Source organism: Siniperca chuatsi, linkage group LG9 (assembly GCF_020085105.1).
Source record: "Siniperca chuatsi isolate FFG_IHB_CAS linkage group LG9, ASM2008510v1, whole genome shotgun sequence".
Taxonomy (NCBI): Eukaryota; Metazoa; Chordata; class Actinopteri; order Centrarchiformes; family Sinipercidae; genus Siniperca; species Siniperca chuatsi.
In genome coordinates, this window is record NC_058050.1 from 27,568,878 (window position 1) to 27,586,604 (window position 17,727).

Consider the following 17,727-nt stretch of genomic DNA (forward strand, 5'->3'; position numbering starts at 1 on the left):
AGCTCCGTTTGGATGCTGCACAGCCTCTAAGCGTATCAGCCGGTTCGGGCCATCACTACGACAGGTGATGGAGGTCCACAGGAGTGAGGGGGGAAGCTGGTGAACTGTTCTCTGTCAGTATGAGTCTATGGCCCAGTACACTGCCACTGCTGGAGGACACAACAGCAGTCTGCATTCAGTGGTTTATCATCTTCTTAAGAGTCTGTGCTGAAAAGCTACAAAACCTTTCAAAACTCTTTGGACGGCCTGCAAACAGTCAGAAAAGCATTTATCTACAGTACAAATGAAGAAAACCTCATTATACAGAGAAGATTTTTATTCATGTCAGAACACATCTGCGGTACAATCATTATTTTGTATTTCATAAATCAATACTGTATGTACAAAGTGCAAAGACTGATATGAAACTACAATATTAAAAAAGAGACTGCTCATAATGAAAAGTAAGAAGACGAAAGAACTTTGCAGGAAGTTTTAAAACAAGCTTCAACATCCGTCCAACACACAACACTGCATCCTCATCACGAATCAGAAGGCTAAAGAAATTCAGATTTTCTTCCCAGCTTTGTTATTGTTTGAAAAGTGTGAAATGGTGATTTTTGTCTGAAATGGATTATTCTGAACTCTGGTATTTGTCTCACTGAGAAACGGGCATCACTCCAAGCTACGACTGAAGAGCAGCTCAACATGCTGTCTGAGGAGCTCCTCCAGTGCAGCTGCTTTACTCATTCTCAAACTTGCTGTATGGGTGGTCCGAGTCACCGATCAGACCTGCACAGAGGAAAGAGGAAGGCAGAGAAAGTGGAGACGAAATGAAAACACAGAAGCTCATGCAGGGTCAGGGAACATGATGTGCTGTGTTCTTCTTCTGATTTCCTACATTTTCCATGGATCTCTGAGGTAAGGATTCTCTAATGACGACCACATTAGTCCGAGGACATACATTTCATGAAATTAACTTGATTATTCTTACATTGTTAAAAATCTGTTGTTTAGTGCATGGCTGAAATGGTTGAATTTATCCAATTCAATCTTTTCCTCAGTCTGCCCTGTCTACTACTACTACTTTTTCATCTTTCCCAGAATGACTTTTCACAATCCCCAAAGATCACAACAGGCATTAAAGGGGTACTCAAGTGATTTGGTGTTGCACTTCAAAGACATTAAGGGACTTGTGAGGCAGATATAAAACAAAACAAACAAAAAATGTAAAATGGAATTAAAAATTCAGAGGCCGTGATATCCTGACTTTTAGTTGGATCAGGCTTCATAAACACTAGATCCCATAATGCAACTCAACTGCGTCTTTCATTAAAACCATGCCCACATCTTTCAAATGCCACACCTCATATTTAATGTACGCTTTCAGATAAAAATTTGTATTCTTAAGCTCAAGCTGGGATAACCCTAATGACATCACTAGGGTCATTTTCACAAGGCTGAGTAATACTCTCCATGAAAAGTGAGTGGCGTTTCCCTTTAACATCATCCATATAGCTATGACTGGTATAGCCCATGTCACAGAAGAGATGAGACAGCTCGTAAAAGTGCATTACTGAATACGCTCGGGACTACCACAAGAAAAAAAAACTAAGCCACTTTATTCTATATTTGAACAGTTTCACAACATCCCAGTGTAGAAAATAAGCTGCTCAAATTGAAAAGTGATGATACAGTAGAAAGATATTTATTATTAATGTTCCTCTCATACTACTATATTCCAAATATGATTGTGTATTTCTTTCACTAAAGGGTGAAGAACAATATATAACTAACTGTCTCACTGTAGGTGATTTATGGAGTGTTTTTTCTTTGAGGTACAGTATGTGAACAACAAATTCAAAGGTGTTGCCTGATGATTAAAGAGTTAACTGTAACCCAGACGAACCAGAAATACTGCTGACAAAACAACAGCTGGGCTGATGGGCAGCTGAGGGAATTTGAGGATTTCTAAACTATAACATTGGTCATTAGATACAGACGTCATCCAACAAGCTCAGTGAGCGGAAGCAAACCTTAAGACCATGAGATGTTAGCATGGAGAGGTTGGACTAAATGCAGATGTCAAACAGTGGTGGCTGCTATATAAAGAATTAGGAATAGTTCCACATTTTGGGAAATACACATTTGCTTTCTTCTCAGGAATGAGATGAGAAGATTGATATCAACCTCGTGTCTGTGAGGTGGTTAGCCTAGCATAGCATTAAGACTGGAAGCAAAGGAAATAGCAAGAAATAGCTCCAATATGTAACTCCCCCTAAAACCACAAATTGTCATTTTTACATTTCTGTTTGTGTACAGATTAAACAAACTAGATATAATGTGTTAAATAGTGAGCCATAGGTGTTGTTAGATGTCATTTTTCACTTTGGACAGAGCTAGGCTAGCTGTTTCCCCCTGCTTCCAATCGTTATGCTAAGGTAGGCTAATCATATCCTGACTCAGGCACTGTACCACCAATGTAGCATTGCACTCCTATAACATTGTCGGATTCCCGATGGACAAAAAGGATTAAATTCAATTCAATTTTATTTATATAGCACCAGTTCATAACAGACGTTATCTCATTGCACTTGTCCTACAGAGTAGCTCTAGACCGCACTCTTTATAATATTATTTACAGAGTCATAATCGTTGCAGCAGAACCAGAGATATCGTCATTTTTATTCTACACGTTCTTCTTCCTTGTCAAAACCTGGCACTTACATTACCCACAATGCAACTCAACCACAAACAGTTGGGTCAGATTTGGGTGTGTTATGCTAGTAGCTGCTAACGTATCGTCGAGCCTCTAGCCTCAATCAGAGATAAGGAGCTGGCTCCAGAGCTCTACCTCACTTCTTTCTAACTCCAAACTTTTAGTCTTCAGGCCCAACTGACGCCGACTCAAATGACATCACTTGAGGCAATTCAAAGAAATTACTTTATACAACTTGTTTTACATATTATGTATATCCCCGGCACATTTAAACCTTTTGATGCATCCTTTTTGTCTGAAGAAACTTTGACGAAAATGAATTCTCAGCAAGTATAATGCTGCTTTTAGTCTGGGGGAGCCAGGTCAGTGTTGAGTCACTCCTGAACCGTAGAACTGTCTATGTCTAACTTATACAGGCTATGACACTGTGCTGGGAATAAAGTGCCTGGAGTGAAACCTTAAATTATAATTCATTTTCCTTTGCTGGGCTAATTTTGACTGATAGTGACATACAACCATTTATCATTTTGCTGAATAACCTCCTGGCCCTCCCTCAAGGAACCCTCAGCCACCTTCAATGATTCTCAACCTCAACTGAGAGCCAGTGCTTTAAGGAAATAACACGACTTAAGCGTTTAGTCCCACAGAGTCTGTAATATAGCTCCCTGGATTGTGTTTTACAGAAAAGACCAGAATGAGTATGAAAGGAGAGCCTTGTCTGCAATTCCTGTGGAAGTAAACTAATGAGAGCAGGAGGCTCGAGGAACACACCACCATCCATCACTCTGCCATGTTGTCCATACACAAAAACCACATAACCTGACATCTTACTTCACTGATGATACCAGGGGACGCTAAGGCACAGGACTCAATCAATGGGAAGTAATTCCTCGCACATAAATTGAAATTTTGCTATTGGTCCGTTTTCAAGCAGGACGAGAGCTGCCACCATATACGTCACCTGCCTCCAGCCAATAGCAAAATTTGATTGCAATAGCCAACATTCCTATATATCCACTAACACTGTAGTCTCCAAGTTTAAGGCTTAGGTCTGGGAACACGACAGCATCAAAGAAGTCCAATGGGGCAAGAAACACGAGCGAGCAGACAATTATCAGGTTTATGGATCTAGAAATGTTTGTGACCCCGGCTTCTTAAAATAAAGACATTTCTTTGCTACTGGATTCTTTTTTTTTTTAATGACAGGAATTCTATTCCAGAAACATTTTAGTCTATGATCCCCACTATCCTAAATGTTGAATATAAGATATAAGATAATCTGGCTAAACTGCTGGCCTGTTTACAACCTGTATGATCATCTGACTACTCATGTTTCTTGCCTTGTCAGACTGTTGGAGCAAAGTTGCCATGTTTCATGATCTTCAGAATTAACTTGATGAGTGCAATATAATCATAATGGCCAAAACTATGAAAATAAGAAACCAAGAATTGATCAGAATGATCCTTTAAAATGTGATCTTAAACAGTTTGGTCAATACCACACTGCTGGAGAGGAGAATAACTAAGCTTATAGTTTCCCATGCATTAGGTGACTACTGATTAATCTGTTTTTGCCCTATTTTGACCGGGTTTGCTGCATGTCACTGTTGCTCTACACAGACCCATACAGCGTATGGTACAGACTATGATACCAAGAGTGCTTTTTGTTCAAAGGCAAACCTTTGTTGCTTGAGTGACCTGTAAACCTGCTCACAGTCACGAGGGGACTTACACTTGACACCAATGTATGATAAATTATGCTTAAATTGATTTAAGCAGACAGGAGTTAGTGTAACCTATACGTGACCTGAATTACCGTGCTTGAGGACAAGGCCTATACTGTTTAATAATGCATTGCTGGCACAGGGTATGGAAATGACAATGTCAATGACAATGTCCTGGAAAATCTGAAACCGATTCAACATGCATCCCAAGACAACTAGCTAACATGAACAGAACAGAGAGGAGGGGTAGTCTACGTCCAGCACTGCGTTAGACTTACTGATCAACTCAAGTACAGCAAGTGTATACAGCACAGGGAGCAATGAGTACAGAATCTGTTATAGTATCATTAAAGAGGTTGAATGGACTACATATGGTAATACAATGTAAAACAAGATTCACACATACCATACTTCCTGCGGATCTCATCGTGCCTTGCCTTTCTCTCCCCTTTCCTGCAAAAACAAAAACAAAAAGAAGAATCAAAGTTAAGTCATTTCACACCTGTAGTTCGGTTCATTTGGTCCGGCCTAAGGAAGAAAAATATTGAATTGCTGTGTTTTAGTTCTTGTCTGTTTTCGCGTTCACACTGACTTTTTACAAATTAACCAAGAGGTGTGAACATGAAGCCATATGGACTAACAGGTAACTGATTCATTGGACACTGTTGGTGATGTCATCCTACATCGTCAGCACAAAACATCAACCCCAGTGTGCATTTGCTGATGAGCATACATGTTATAACCCTAGCCAAAAGACCTTTGTTAACAGCCAGCTGGAGGGTGTGAGCGACACATGGCAGGCTAGGGAGTCCAGCATCACTCATGGCCTTGATCAGGTTTTTTGGCGTTGTCCTAGAGCACAGTGTGATCTTTGCTTGTAAAACGACCCTCTGGAGGAGTAAAATCCTCATCCGTCCACTGTACAGTTAAACTGATGAGAGACATTGGGCTAACGCTGCTAGTCCAAATATCAGTGGTGAAGCTGAAGGCTGAAATGTGCTGCTTTTTCACAAAGTCATGCCGCTCTGGTAATACGCTTTCTGTGATGCGGTGACGGCTGGGAATCTCATACTCTGGCTCCAGTACACTGAGAAGACGACCAAATCCTGTGTTATCTACAGCTGACAGCCGCTGGTCATCAAGAGCAATGTACTGGGTAAGCTTCTGTTATTTTTACTAGGGATGGGGATCATTAATTTTTTATTGATATCATTTTCAAGACTGCTTAATGATCCGAGTCTTTATCAATACCACGATCGATACTTTTCTGTTATTTTGGCGGAAAGACGAGACGACAAATTCTTAACAGAACTGGTGTTGCTTTTATTGCTTAGCTGTGAGTCTGTGACTGTTTGATTTCTGAACAGAAGGAAATTTGCCTAGCTTTCTATAAACACTGCTGATCCTGGGCGTTTATTTGAAAAGGAAGACACAGGGCCCCTTCAACATAACGTCTAACTATGAGAATAGTAAAAGAATACATCAGCAGCAATAAATGTCCAACAACTTGGCCTGTCATTAAACACAACTCATTACTCGGCCCTCCAAACGTTCTATCAGACAGAAGGCAAGTGACACATTTTTTATTTGGTAAAATGTGCTACATATTGAAGAAACTGTTTTGTTTAGATAAAAGAAAGCAAAAATAAACCCGTGGGAAAATACCTATTTTCATTTTTTTTCCATTCATGACAGCCAACCAAGTATAAAAAGGCTTGTCCGCATTCCTTATGGAGAATGGCATTTAAACACTGGCTTGTTGTGGAGTGTTAAGTCATATTTTCACTCAGCAGACTTCCATGCTACATTTTAGCTGGCAGTGAACCACAAACAGGCCTGCTGTCAGCCCCTCACCCAGCCTTTCTGAGGAGTAACAAAAGCCTGCGAGGAGGTTTTTTGCTCTGGACCTCCAGGGACGTCACTTCTCTTAATCTCTGCACAAAGAGCTGGTGTAAATCAGTCAGTGTTTTATTGCCAGGTAGTGATCTGTGAGCAATCAGGGTGGCTGAGGTCTGCCTGCCATCTGTGCGCTTGCTGTGCTGCCGGCTTATACGCAACTTATTGACTGACATGTCACTCTCTCTACGTAAATATGGCTGCATGCAACAAGTGGGAAGTAAAGAAAGAGGAAAAAAAGGGAAGTGGAAAGAAGGTGAGCAGAGGATGGAATCTTTTCCAGCATCTATGGAAATGCTGAGCTGGATCTGAAAGCAACGTAGAGCTTCACTTCCAGAAGACTTTGAAGTTTCTGCTCCTCCACCTCCAGGTTTTATCAATATATTCAGACATTGTTGTCTAGCTCTTTCTCTCTTTCTAGATAATTAGTGGTCCGTGTCCATGTGTCCTGTGTTGCAAATAGGACACACAATTTCCAGTGAAAAAAGTGAGAGAGGCAGAAACCGTGGCTGATGTGTTGCAGTAGCCCGGCAAGCTAATGGTCAGTTATAAATATATAAAATAAAGTAAAGCTTTGCTAAAGAGGAGCTTCTCAAAATCCCTGAGGATTGGGTGAGGGCGTCTTCACTGTGAGAACATTCTGACCTTGTATGAACCGCGATCGTGCCTGTACATAGTTCTGTTCTATATCATGTTTGAACTGTCACGTTCAGCCAGGAAAGAGCTTCTGAGTTTACCAGCCACATTAATTTGGGCCAATACAGGGAAAGCTAAAGTTCAGCTAAATGGATCAGATAAGACCGGTGGTTTATTATTATGAGATGTGACAGAGTTGCATACTGTAAGGTGGCGGCTATTGCTATTGCTAAGTGTTGCCATTAAACACGTATCCCACTGGGTGCTTCAGACATTGCAGGGGCCGTGCCGATGACCAGGGTGAAAGAAGCGGGGTGGAACGCAGTGTTAATTTCGTTAACGAAGACTATGACGAAAAATGTTCGTCAACAACCTTTTTTTTTTTTTACTCTGTTCACCATCAATATAAAAAGGAGAACAATGAGTCTTGAAATTGTGGCAGTTCAGGCAGTTTTCATTTGCACAGCACAAGCTGAGAAACATGCTTTAAAAGAAACAAGCAGCTCATGTTCTTGATTTTGTAATTTCAATGACTTTTAAATGAATGACGAAGATTGAATCGATTTACGTGCCATCCATTAGGCCCTTTTTGGTTTCCAAAGGGGGGGCATGAAAGAAAAGGTTTGGGCTGCCTTCTCTTTGAAGGAGGAAAAACTAAAAGGCTAAGTCAAATCGGGGTGGTTTTGGATCTCACTTTTAGCCGTACGAGCTGGGCTGAGTCGGGTCAGGTTTTAAAACGTCTGGTTCATGCAGACTTCTCAAGAAACACACACACAAACGTGTCCAAACGACACCAGTGTATGTTTGCTTGTGTGGAGAAGCACATTACTAGCTTAAGAAGGCCTAACAGCTGCTAATAAAAATATTTTTATTATTTGGGTTTCAACAGGAGTTTTAGTGGCGTAAATACGGTTTCAAAAGGATTTCTTCTAACAAAAATACCGAATAAAAACACCTAATTCTGTGTTTCTGCTTAAAAAGCAGTAATACCACTTAGCAGTCAAAAAGCTGTATGGGTCAGTCCCTCACGGGAGCTGTTAATGATTCCAGCCTGCTCTCCAGCCCGGGCTCAGATGACGATGAAGGCTCAGTGCTGTGAGCCGGCTCTCTAGGGGCCAGGCGGCAGTGTCTAAAAGCACTAGTCTTTCCGATTATGGGTCCAATCTATTCTGAATGTCCTGTTCACAACATGAACTGTATCTATGTAGGTCACTGCACTAAGTCTGACTTCTGAGATTTGATCACGCTCACCGCAGGAAACCCTGACTAGATTCTGTATCACGTGAGAGAAAAGCTCATAGAGGTTGGATAATTCAACTCACAGGCTCTATCTCAAACACACAGAACCAGGGCTCTGATGTTCCCAGCACTGCAAGTGATGACGATGAACCACGGTTACTGACTATCTTTCTGCACGACTGCCCTCCTTACCCACACATCACCCAGCCATCCTCGGAGGATGAATGCACTGGGAGCACAGGCAATAAACACAAAGATGAGGCTGAAACATTTATGGAGAGCAGGAAGAGGAAGGCTCCCAGGTCTACTGGCTACTTAACACACACTGCTATATGATTCACACGGTTTCCTTGACAGTGAATGGTACTCCTCAGGATGTAGCCCACTCTATTTATGACCACATTACCAAAGAGCAGCTGCTCAGCCTCGACAATCCAATTGGTGTTTTGGGATGCGAGTCAAGGAACACTGAGCTCCTCCTCTGGGACATGGACTTGTTGGGGCGGCGCACACACACCAGTTGCTGAATCCCAAACACACAACGGGTCCTTTTGTTGGGGACTATGAACTATTCCGTTGTAGGAAATCCCATGAAGGTCCTGCTGGGATATCGAGAGGCAAAAACCCAACGTATTAAAAGAATAGGATTAGATCTTTTGGTCATTTTCTTAGTCTGATCTTTTTAGTATTTATATTATACTATATGAACAAATGTATATTAGCGATATTTGCTAGTTTTAGTTTACTATGGTCCTTAACCTCTAAACCACAGGGGCGCCCCAAAGGAATAACTTCCTAGTTTATATATTTTTTTTCTATTATGCACCCTTTCCCTAGAACTGGTTGTCCAATTACTTTAGGCATGTCCTATGTGACATACATTTCCATAATTCTGGAACCCTTTGTGCAATTGCAACCAAGATGGCATGCGCACCAAATGCAAAATTTGATGGCGCTACAGAAACAACGTACATTTAAGCGGCCATACCTTAGTTGTCATGAGTCTGTCTCACTTGATATTTTGCACAATTCATCCTCGTTCAATACCCTGATATCCGCAGGGTTTAGCCACCCTCCAAATATCCCTATGTGCATTCTGATGGAGATCTGGATCCACGTGTAAATGAAACCTGTATACATTTTCCATGATTAAAAACACATTTAGAGGATTTTACAGCCTTGGCAGAGGTGTGCGCTCTCTTCTCTCTCGTTTTAATTGTAGACAATAAATTAGAAAACTGTAATCAAATACATCTATGTTCTAAAGCTGGGCTATAATTCAACAGTACTGATTATCATCTGTCAGTGTTATGATATTGTAATGATATGATCACATCATGTTATGGTTCCACAAATAAATTCAAAATTAAAAACTAACTAAATAAGTTATTGAAGTTTTTGTTTTACAGAGTTTTGTCTGGTGTAATGAATAAAAGTATTTTTACTTTATATGTGATTTTGCTAACATTTACTATATCTTAATATATATAGTTATCAGAAAACAATCCTGCTTAAATTGTGAAAATGATTTCAGTCATATCTCCCGGCCCTTCCATGTTTACATGTTGTGGTTTTCACTGGAACCAGAGGGGAGCGACACTGCATTAGTCAGTCACTGCATTACGGCCAGACATAAAAAACACAAAGACCTCGCTTTAGAACAATATTGGTTTCACTTCAAGTTCTAAAATGCAGAGGAACATGCTACCATGTGAAGCTGTTACTTAAATAAACAGTTATAATTTGTTACTGTCAGCTTCAACCCATTTTTGCTTAAGCCTGGAGAGATGTTCTTACCGCTCATCGGCGCGCTGTTTGATCTCCTCTCTCCTCCTGGCAAATATCTCCTCATCTCTGTCAGGACTTACAATAAGGAGGCATAAACAGAGTATCAGAATTACAGAACCAGAGAAGAACAAAAACACACTCATCTAAATGTGACAAATTACATACATCTACAGTTTGCTACGTTTGCTTGAGGGATATTCTTTCCACAAAGCATAACAACTTAGAAGTTACAGTGGTTCAAATTCTCCGGAGCCTGATTTATATTTGATTCAGGCATCGTCTCTGCAGCTTAAGAAACAAAAGGAAATTGATGTTCAAAGGTAAAGTGAGAGCTTTTGTTACAGAAACAACGTACGTCACCTTTGATAATGGAATTACCAAAATTGAATGGAAACTGAGCAATCAGGACGGGAGAAAATACAATTGCCTGCAGGTAAATATAACTACAATCTGTTTACGTAAACGGACGCTTGGTGTGTGTGTGTGTGTGTGTGTGTGTTTCAGGCATGCTCTTCGTCCCATTTTTTTCCTGTCAGATAACAGACATGAACGAGACTCCTACACCCACAGGACTGTCAGCGTGTGACAGGCCAGCCTGCAGTTGATTGACTGACATGACGTTTTCATTTCACTCCAGCACAATGACAGCGCCGCACATGCAGTTGTCTTGTAAAGGAAGCTAAAATGATGAAGCTACGAGAGCAACGGCGGCGAGTGAACGTAACCCTGATTCATGGGAGCTCAACTCAAGAGGTTCGCTGCGCTGAAGTGTTTGCCAATAATGGCCATTAAGAGCTCCTTTTACTTTAGCACCGCATTAATGTCACAGAGGTACAACTTTGATTAACAGACATGGCTGACACAAGGCTCTAATTATCATTAAGTCTTTTCTTTTTTACAAGCTGGGAGTTACTTTGATTGTTTAGGTTACAACAGGCTCACATAGTATTGGTACTGTTTTCAAATCAGCACTGGACGATACTACCCAAGGGCAATTTTGTGCTTTATTAAAATTCTTCGCCTTTACACCAAGTTACTAATTTATTAGGGATTAATGCAATCCTTTACAATAGCACTACAACAAATCCTATCTTTATTATCATGTGCAGTTTTTCTTGACACTGTGTCAGAGAGTTGAGTCAGGGTTGGTGTTGCATTGGACTGCATTATTACCTCTCCTGAAGAGGTCATGATTTTTGATCTCAGTCTAGCTAGCATAACCTGCGGGTATGCACAATCTAAGTGCTTTATAGTAACTGAAACATCTTGCTAATACTTTGTTCACTCAAAAACACGTTACAGTTGCACTAAAACGCCACTGACTCGTCATGTAACCTTACCTTGATGGCCGCTTCTTGCAGCAGCAGCAGCAGCAGCAGCATACAATAATACTGATGAGGATGGTTCCGCCCAGGACAGCAAGGGCAATGATCAGGGCTTCAAAGTTCACTGAATCACACAAGGAGACAAATAATTCATATTCATATTCTTTACAAGAATAGGATTTATTCTGAGGTTATATAAATGAAACCAGAAACTTTTGGCTCTTTCCCTTAAATGACAATATAAACTCAACTTGTGTGCCAATGGAGCCACCTGCTGACTTCTCTGCAACACTACAAGTCATCACATTGTAATGATGAAACTGCACACTACAGTTCCTTTTCCCGCGAAAACATAACTAAGACATCAAACAAGGCTAAATCAGATAGAGACTTTATGTCAAGGTCAGAATCCACTCCAGCAGCAATATAATGTTTATCAGTTTTGGTTGGTGACACATTAAAGCAATAACATCACTTTGCCAAGTTACCAAGTCATAAACCACCTGAACTAGCAGCAGTGAGAATGTTACCACAGTGAGAAAGTATGCTAATCTGATTCTGGAAGGCACAGTGGGTCAGCTTTTCTCCAAAAATCAACTACTACTATGTTGAGATTTTGCAGAAAGCACAACAACACAGCTTTTAAAAAACTGGAAGGTTGTAAGTTGGCCCCTTCTTCCATGTACATTTTTATGTTCTTCTGTATTTGTACTAGCTAGGAAGCTAGTGAGGGGTTTGTGGTCAGTTTGTCAACAAACCTACATTTAGGTTTCCCACTATGGCCTTAACGACTTCACTTCAACTTTCCATAAAAAGGTTCTTCCCTTGTATCTGTTAGTGTTGTTTTTTATCCACTACTGTTGAGCTAAAAACTATCTATTGCATCAATGAGTGAAACACTAATTTACTTCTTGTAAAGTGATGTTTTTGGTGTAAAATACCCTGACTTCCCCAACAAATGTGTTAAATTTCCTAACTCAACCTGTGTGGAGTACGCCTCTCAAGACGGCACCGACAATATTCTTTAAAAAAAATCATGAGTGTGTAAAGGTCATGACATTTCACCGGGGTATATGACAGTATTTGTGTAAAAACCTAAAAAAACAAACAACAATAAAAGCAGAGCTGCTGGTGATAGAAGTCATTAGCATGTATGACATTGTCTAGACTATAATGTTGTGTCTAATATGCAATTAGCCCACTAACTGCGGTACCAAATGTCTTTTTTTGTTTTTTGTTTTTGCATTTGAAGGTTTTTGAATGAAGCTTTGAATATCTGTGGTCATATTTTATGACGTCATCAGCCTAAAAAAAAAAAAAAAAAGAGAACTTGCTGCTTGCACACATCTCCCAGCTGAAACTGGGGGGGGGGGGGGGGCGCACACCTGCACGGATATATGTGCGATCACCGGATGTTGGGCTGACGGTTGGAAAACTTTAAAATATCACTCAGCCATAACGTCTGTATTTTTGACGGTATTAAAAATCATACCTTCGGGATTTCTAAATGCACTGATATACTGTAATACCTTGATACCGCTCAAGCCTACTAGACAAGTGTCTTCACAGCTGGAGCTGTCATTCTTTTCACTTTGACAGGAAGAAAGTTCTTAAAATAGGTAACAAGTTATCTTGTCCAACGCTCCGCAACACTGGAGGCTCCACAGCTTGTGTTCTTTCTCCACCAATAACTGTATCACACTGCGATATGTATCCTCGACGATATGACAAAATACTGAAACCTATTTTTAGTTTCGAACTCACAGCTGTTGAGCTCTCCTCGCGGGATTTTTGGCTCCTCCTACTCAACCGGGTGCTTCTGCTTGGGGTGGAGAAATAAGTTTGTTGTATTGCCCCCTTTTGTTGTTACAGTCTTTTTGCACTTCTTACATATGACCGTGGTTTGTTGTACACCTGATCTTTTGTAACCAAACCACTTCCACACCACTGAAGTCGCTCCCCTTTTTGGAACCAGCTCCTCCACCGTGGAGCCGGTAGAAATGTTCATTTCGCTTTCAGCCGTGCTTGTTGTTGCTGTGCATAACGGTATGAAGTCATTACGTCAACAAGTCGGAATGCTGCCATTATCACGATATGAATTTTTTTGATCATATTAAAAATTATACCGATATTATTGTGGACAGTACGATGTGGCACACCCCTAACTACATTTCAGATAGAATCTGGTGATCGTAATGCAACTACTCCAGTGTGACAGTGGGTCCAGCGTGAAGCAGCTTCTCTATATAGACAAGTGTTTATCAATGTATAAGAAATGTTGTATAAGTCTACGCGTACACGTTGAACATGTGCACAAGGTGGCTGTCAATGTTTTTGTAATCTTTTTCCCTATTTCTTTTCTATATGTGTGAAATGTGGATTTCTGTGTAAACTATTAAAATTTGAGTGTGAACCTACATATCTCATACTTGTATACAGCTGACACAGCAAACACAAGAGAGGAAGCCGGTAGAGTGCTGCAGGAATGAGATGTAGGATCCTAAGTTGCAACCCCCTCTGTGACACTGAAGCAACATGAAGTGAAAGGAGAATTTTGGCTGACTCCACTCACACCACCAAGTATCTTTAGAAAATTGTTCCCCTCAGCTAAAACACTCCATGTTTGTCTAGGAGAACCTCCCACCACTGCACATGCCCTGCTGCTTGCCTCCTAAGCTCTAACCTAACAGTCTTTTATAGAGCTAGGTCATTTCAGGACTTCCACCTGTACATGGGCATGTGGCAATACAGTTACTTCTTTTTGTAGTTGCATTGTTTTTATTTTTATGGACATCTTTCTTATTGTTGTATGTATTTTACACAGTTTCTTTATTGTATATGTGTGTATACTCTTTGTTTTGCATGTTAGAATGGCAATGAAGTACGACATCTTCAGAGTACTGAACCATCACATCAACTTCCTCGTATCACTCCTCCAACATGCACTGCCTACATTTCCCTGAAATGCAAATCCTTGATTGCTGAAACAAGTTAGGACTTGAGTTTCCTTCTCCAGTGTAATCCAATAAAACCTTTTACATGTTTACTTTCCAGTGAGAAACACCTCTTTTACAACACCAGTGGGATTATTGATTGCAGCCTTGGAAAGTGACAAAAGAAAGAGAGAAGCAGACGTAGTCACCGTCTTTAACATCATATTAAGACTGATAAACTCACGCCAACACACTCCCCAACGGGCCTGGGACAGCTGGCACACGGAGGCTGGAGGCAGCAACCAGCTCACTGGGTATTCTGTGCAGTTGTTGGTGGTGAAGCACCACAGACACTGTGGAGACAAAACACAAAGATCAACCCTCGGCATGCTGTGGTTCTATTAAGAGTCAGTCATTTGATATACAAAGCCATTTAATCAGTCAACAGTGAATTAATCTGCACCTATTCGGATGACTTTCACTATTTTCTGACATTTTATAGACCAAACTATTTATTGAGAAAATGATCAGAGGATGAATCCATAATGAAAATAATCTTTAGTGGCAGCCCTATTCAAATCAAAACCCTTATTTTAGGAGTGTTAACTGAACGATGACTGTGTCCTCGAAATATTTCATTCACCTTTAAAAACCGTCACAACAAACGATTCCTCACTTATCTGCAAAAACGCCTAACGTGAGGCGTTTCTGTTCATCACTGAAATGACCATATGGTAAACTAGATGTATCAAATCTCACACAGCTGTATTATCCGTTAAATTAAAAAAAAAAAGAAAAAAAAAGGAAAATCAACTTAACAAGGTCACACAGCTCTGAGAGGCCCGCCTCGGCGTATTTTGCTGGAGGAAAACCAGCACTAAAAGTTGCCATTTGTTGAAGTAATTGCCCTTTGGGGTCACTCTTTTAATGAATTTGAAATCCCCGGGCGATAGGAGTAAGATGAGGTATTTATTTCATTTTATTTAGTATTTAATTAGTCATGTGGTGACTGTGGGAGGTTAAGTAACTCATGCCGCTGAAAGTGCAGACAAACAAGGGACCATAAACATGATGATTTATGACAGCAGTTTGACATGTTCGGGCAAAGGTGTGGTCTCTTCTTTCACACACTACACCAAAATGACTCGTGGCAACCTTACCTTGGCATGTGGAACACAAGAGTCACAGTTTTTGTAAGCAGAGCAGGCTGAAAAGAGAGAGAAACACAAACGTAACTACTCGAAAATAACGAGAAGCCATGTTAGCAGTGCTAGCAGGTCAAGCCCAGCAGCCAGCTGTGGCTGCAGTCACATTCAACCGTGACGTATTTTTATTTAAAAATGTACCCTCTTTCACCAATGTACTAACCTACCTAAACTGGCATTAAGGTATCTTACTACCAGGCGAGCTGTTACCTCTGCCAACTGTAAAAACAACTGTACGACTTTTAAAACTAAAATTCTACTTACGAGTTGGTGGTGGTGTTGTTTGGCATTCCCCCTGGCTAACAAAGCTAACACACAGCACTACGGCACCAAACACCACCGCGATCGGTATCTGTCTCTCGGTTATAAAAGGCGGCATCGTTAAAACCACAGAACGGCTGGGAAGCTCCACTGCGTCTAAAATACAGACTATCTCGTTGAGATTAGACGCTTGCCTTCCTTGCGCTCCGCGACTCTCGGTAAACACTGCTGTTGCTGTTGCTGTTTTGCCTCGGATCTACTGCTGTCATTTCCTGGGTGTCTAGGGTTAGCGCGTTTGGTCGTTCTTGACAGCCCGGGCGGGAGGAGTTCATGCTTTTAACAAACGATACAAGCGACTAGTTTCACTGTTAAACTTTTTTCTTTACTCATTTGGCATCTTGACATTTTTAACAACTTCTAACGCATTTTTTAACTCCATAACAAAATGCCCAAAACATTTTTTTTACGGAGAGAGGTGCACTCATTCTCTCGGATTTGTGCGTTCAACTTTAAAAAATAATAAATAGGCCAATAAACCTCAATCAAAATATCACGATTAACTGCCATGTTTTCTGAATTTTTCATTTTATTTCAATAAATATGATTTTGAATCACATTTTCACATTTCAAGTGGCTGTGAGACCTCAATGTGATTCTTTTACAGTATGTTAGCAGACAGACACACTTTAGCCATTCAGTAGATTTGCATTGTATATAGTTGCCCATGTCATGGAATGTTTTAAAAGACAGTAGCAAGTAACTAAAATACCACATGCTTCATAGAAAACTGTGAGTTATGCATATAACCAATGTTCCCTGAGGGAGGGAAACGAGGTACAAGATATCAAAAGAGCACTAGCGAGATGTGTTTGGCACTCATTTTTTATTCTGCCTAAAAGAAAAAAAAACATTTTTATTATAAAAGGGAAAATGTCCGCTCGCCCTGGCAATTCGTGAGTGGCAAAGTTAGAAAAATCCGAAGTGCCAACATTGGGGAACACTGACTCCAGATTAAGTGCATGCAAAGTCACAAATTGGCAAAGTTCATGTCCTGGTCTGATGGATATGCAGGGAGAGTGCATTTACCTTTTCCACTATGACCTCACTGTTAGACACCTGATCTGACACAAACAGAACTCCAAAGTGACGTAGGTCATGGGTTTCCTCGGCTTGATCTGTGGTCGGTTTTTGAATGAGGTTTTGGTTAGTTCCCTGAAAATAAGGTCTGTGGTTAACACAAAGCTAACACTTGTTCATATGGGCTAGCTCAGCTCTCAATGAGGTTTTTATTCCCGCTTTGATTTATGCATAATGCCTATGGCATGCTGTTTTAACATTTATTTAACCCACTGTAAGTAGTTGCAACTTTATCTTATACCCCTTTCACACAGACGACCTGCGAACAAATGCCACCTTGGCATGTCTCTGACTCCCAGACCATCAGCACCGGTTCCCCCCAAGGCTTCTCCCTGTACACCAACAGTTGCACCTCCAGTCACCAGTCCGTCAAGCTCCTGAAGTTTGCAGACGACACCACCCTCATTGGGCTCATCTCTGATGGGGATGAGTCTGCTTACAGGTGGGAGGTTGACCACCTGGTGACCTGGAGCAGCCAGAACAACCTGGAGCTCAACGCTCTAAAGACAGTGGAGATGGTCGTGGATTTCAGAGAGAACTCAGCCCCACCCGCCTCCACGACCCTGAGGCGAGCTGGAAAGATTGTGGCAGACCCCTCCCACCCCGGACACAAACTGTTTCAGACACTCCCCTCCGGCAGGAAGCTGCGGTCCATCTGGACCAAAACCTCACGCCACAAAAACAGTTTCTTTCCATCTGCCTCATCAACAAGGGCCGGAACCCCCACTGACCATGATTAATTATACCACCACTGTAAACGTTTGCACATTCACATGTAAATATGTTGCACATTACACACACTGTAATTTAAATAACACATTGTCACATTGTACATATTCTTTATTATTTTCTTATAATATTTTTGTTTTAATATTCTTTAATATC

General features: G+C 40.9%; 1 protein-coding gene across 1 annotated transcript; it reads right to left on the bottom strand.

Moving 5' to 3' along the window:
• Nucleotides 1-298: 298 nt before the first annotated feature.
• LOC122881916 (pituitary tumor-transforming gene 1 protein-interacting protein) lies at nt 299-15,990 on the bottom strand. The gene is made up of 7 exons (XM_044208674.1): nt 15,709-15,990; nt 15,400-15,446; nt 14,484-14,592; nt 11,322-11,430; nt 9,991-10,056; nt 4,829-4,875; nt 299-771 (listed from the first exon to the last, which is right to left on the bottom strand). Exons 1-7 carry the CDS (start codon nt 15,821-15,823, stop codon nt 722-724), a joined length of 543 nt encoding a protein of 180 aa, XP_044064609.1. The 5' UTR covers nt 15,824-15,990; the 3' UTR covers nt 299-721.
• Between the last annotated feature and the right edge of the window lie 1,737 nt (nt 15,991-17,727).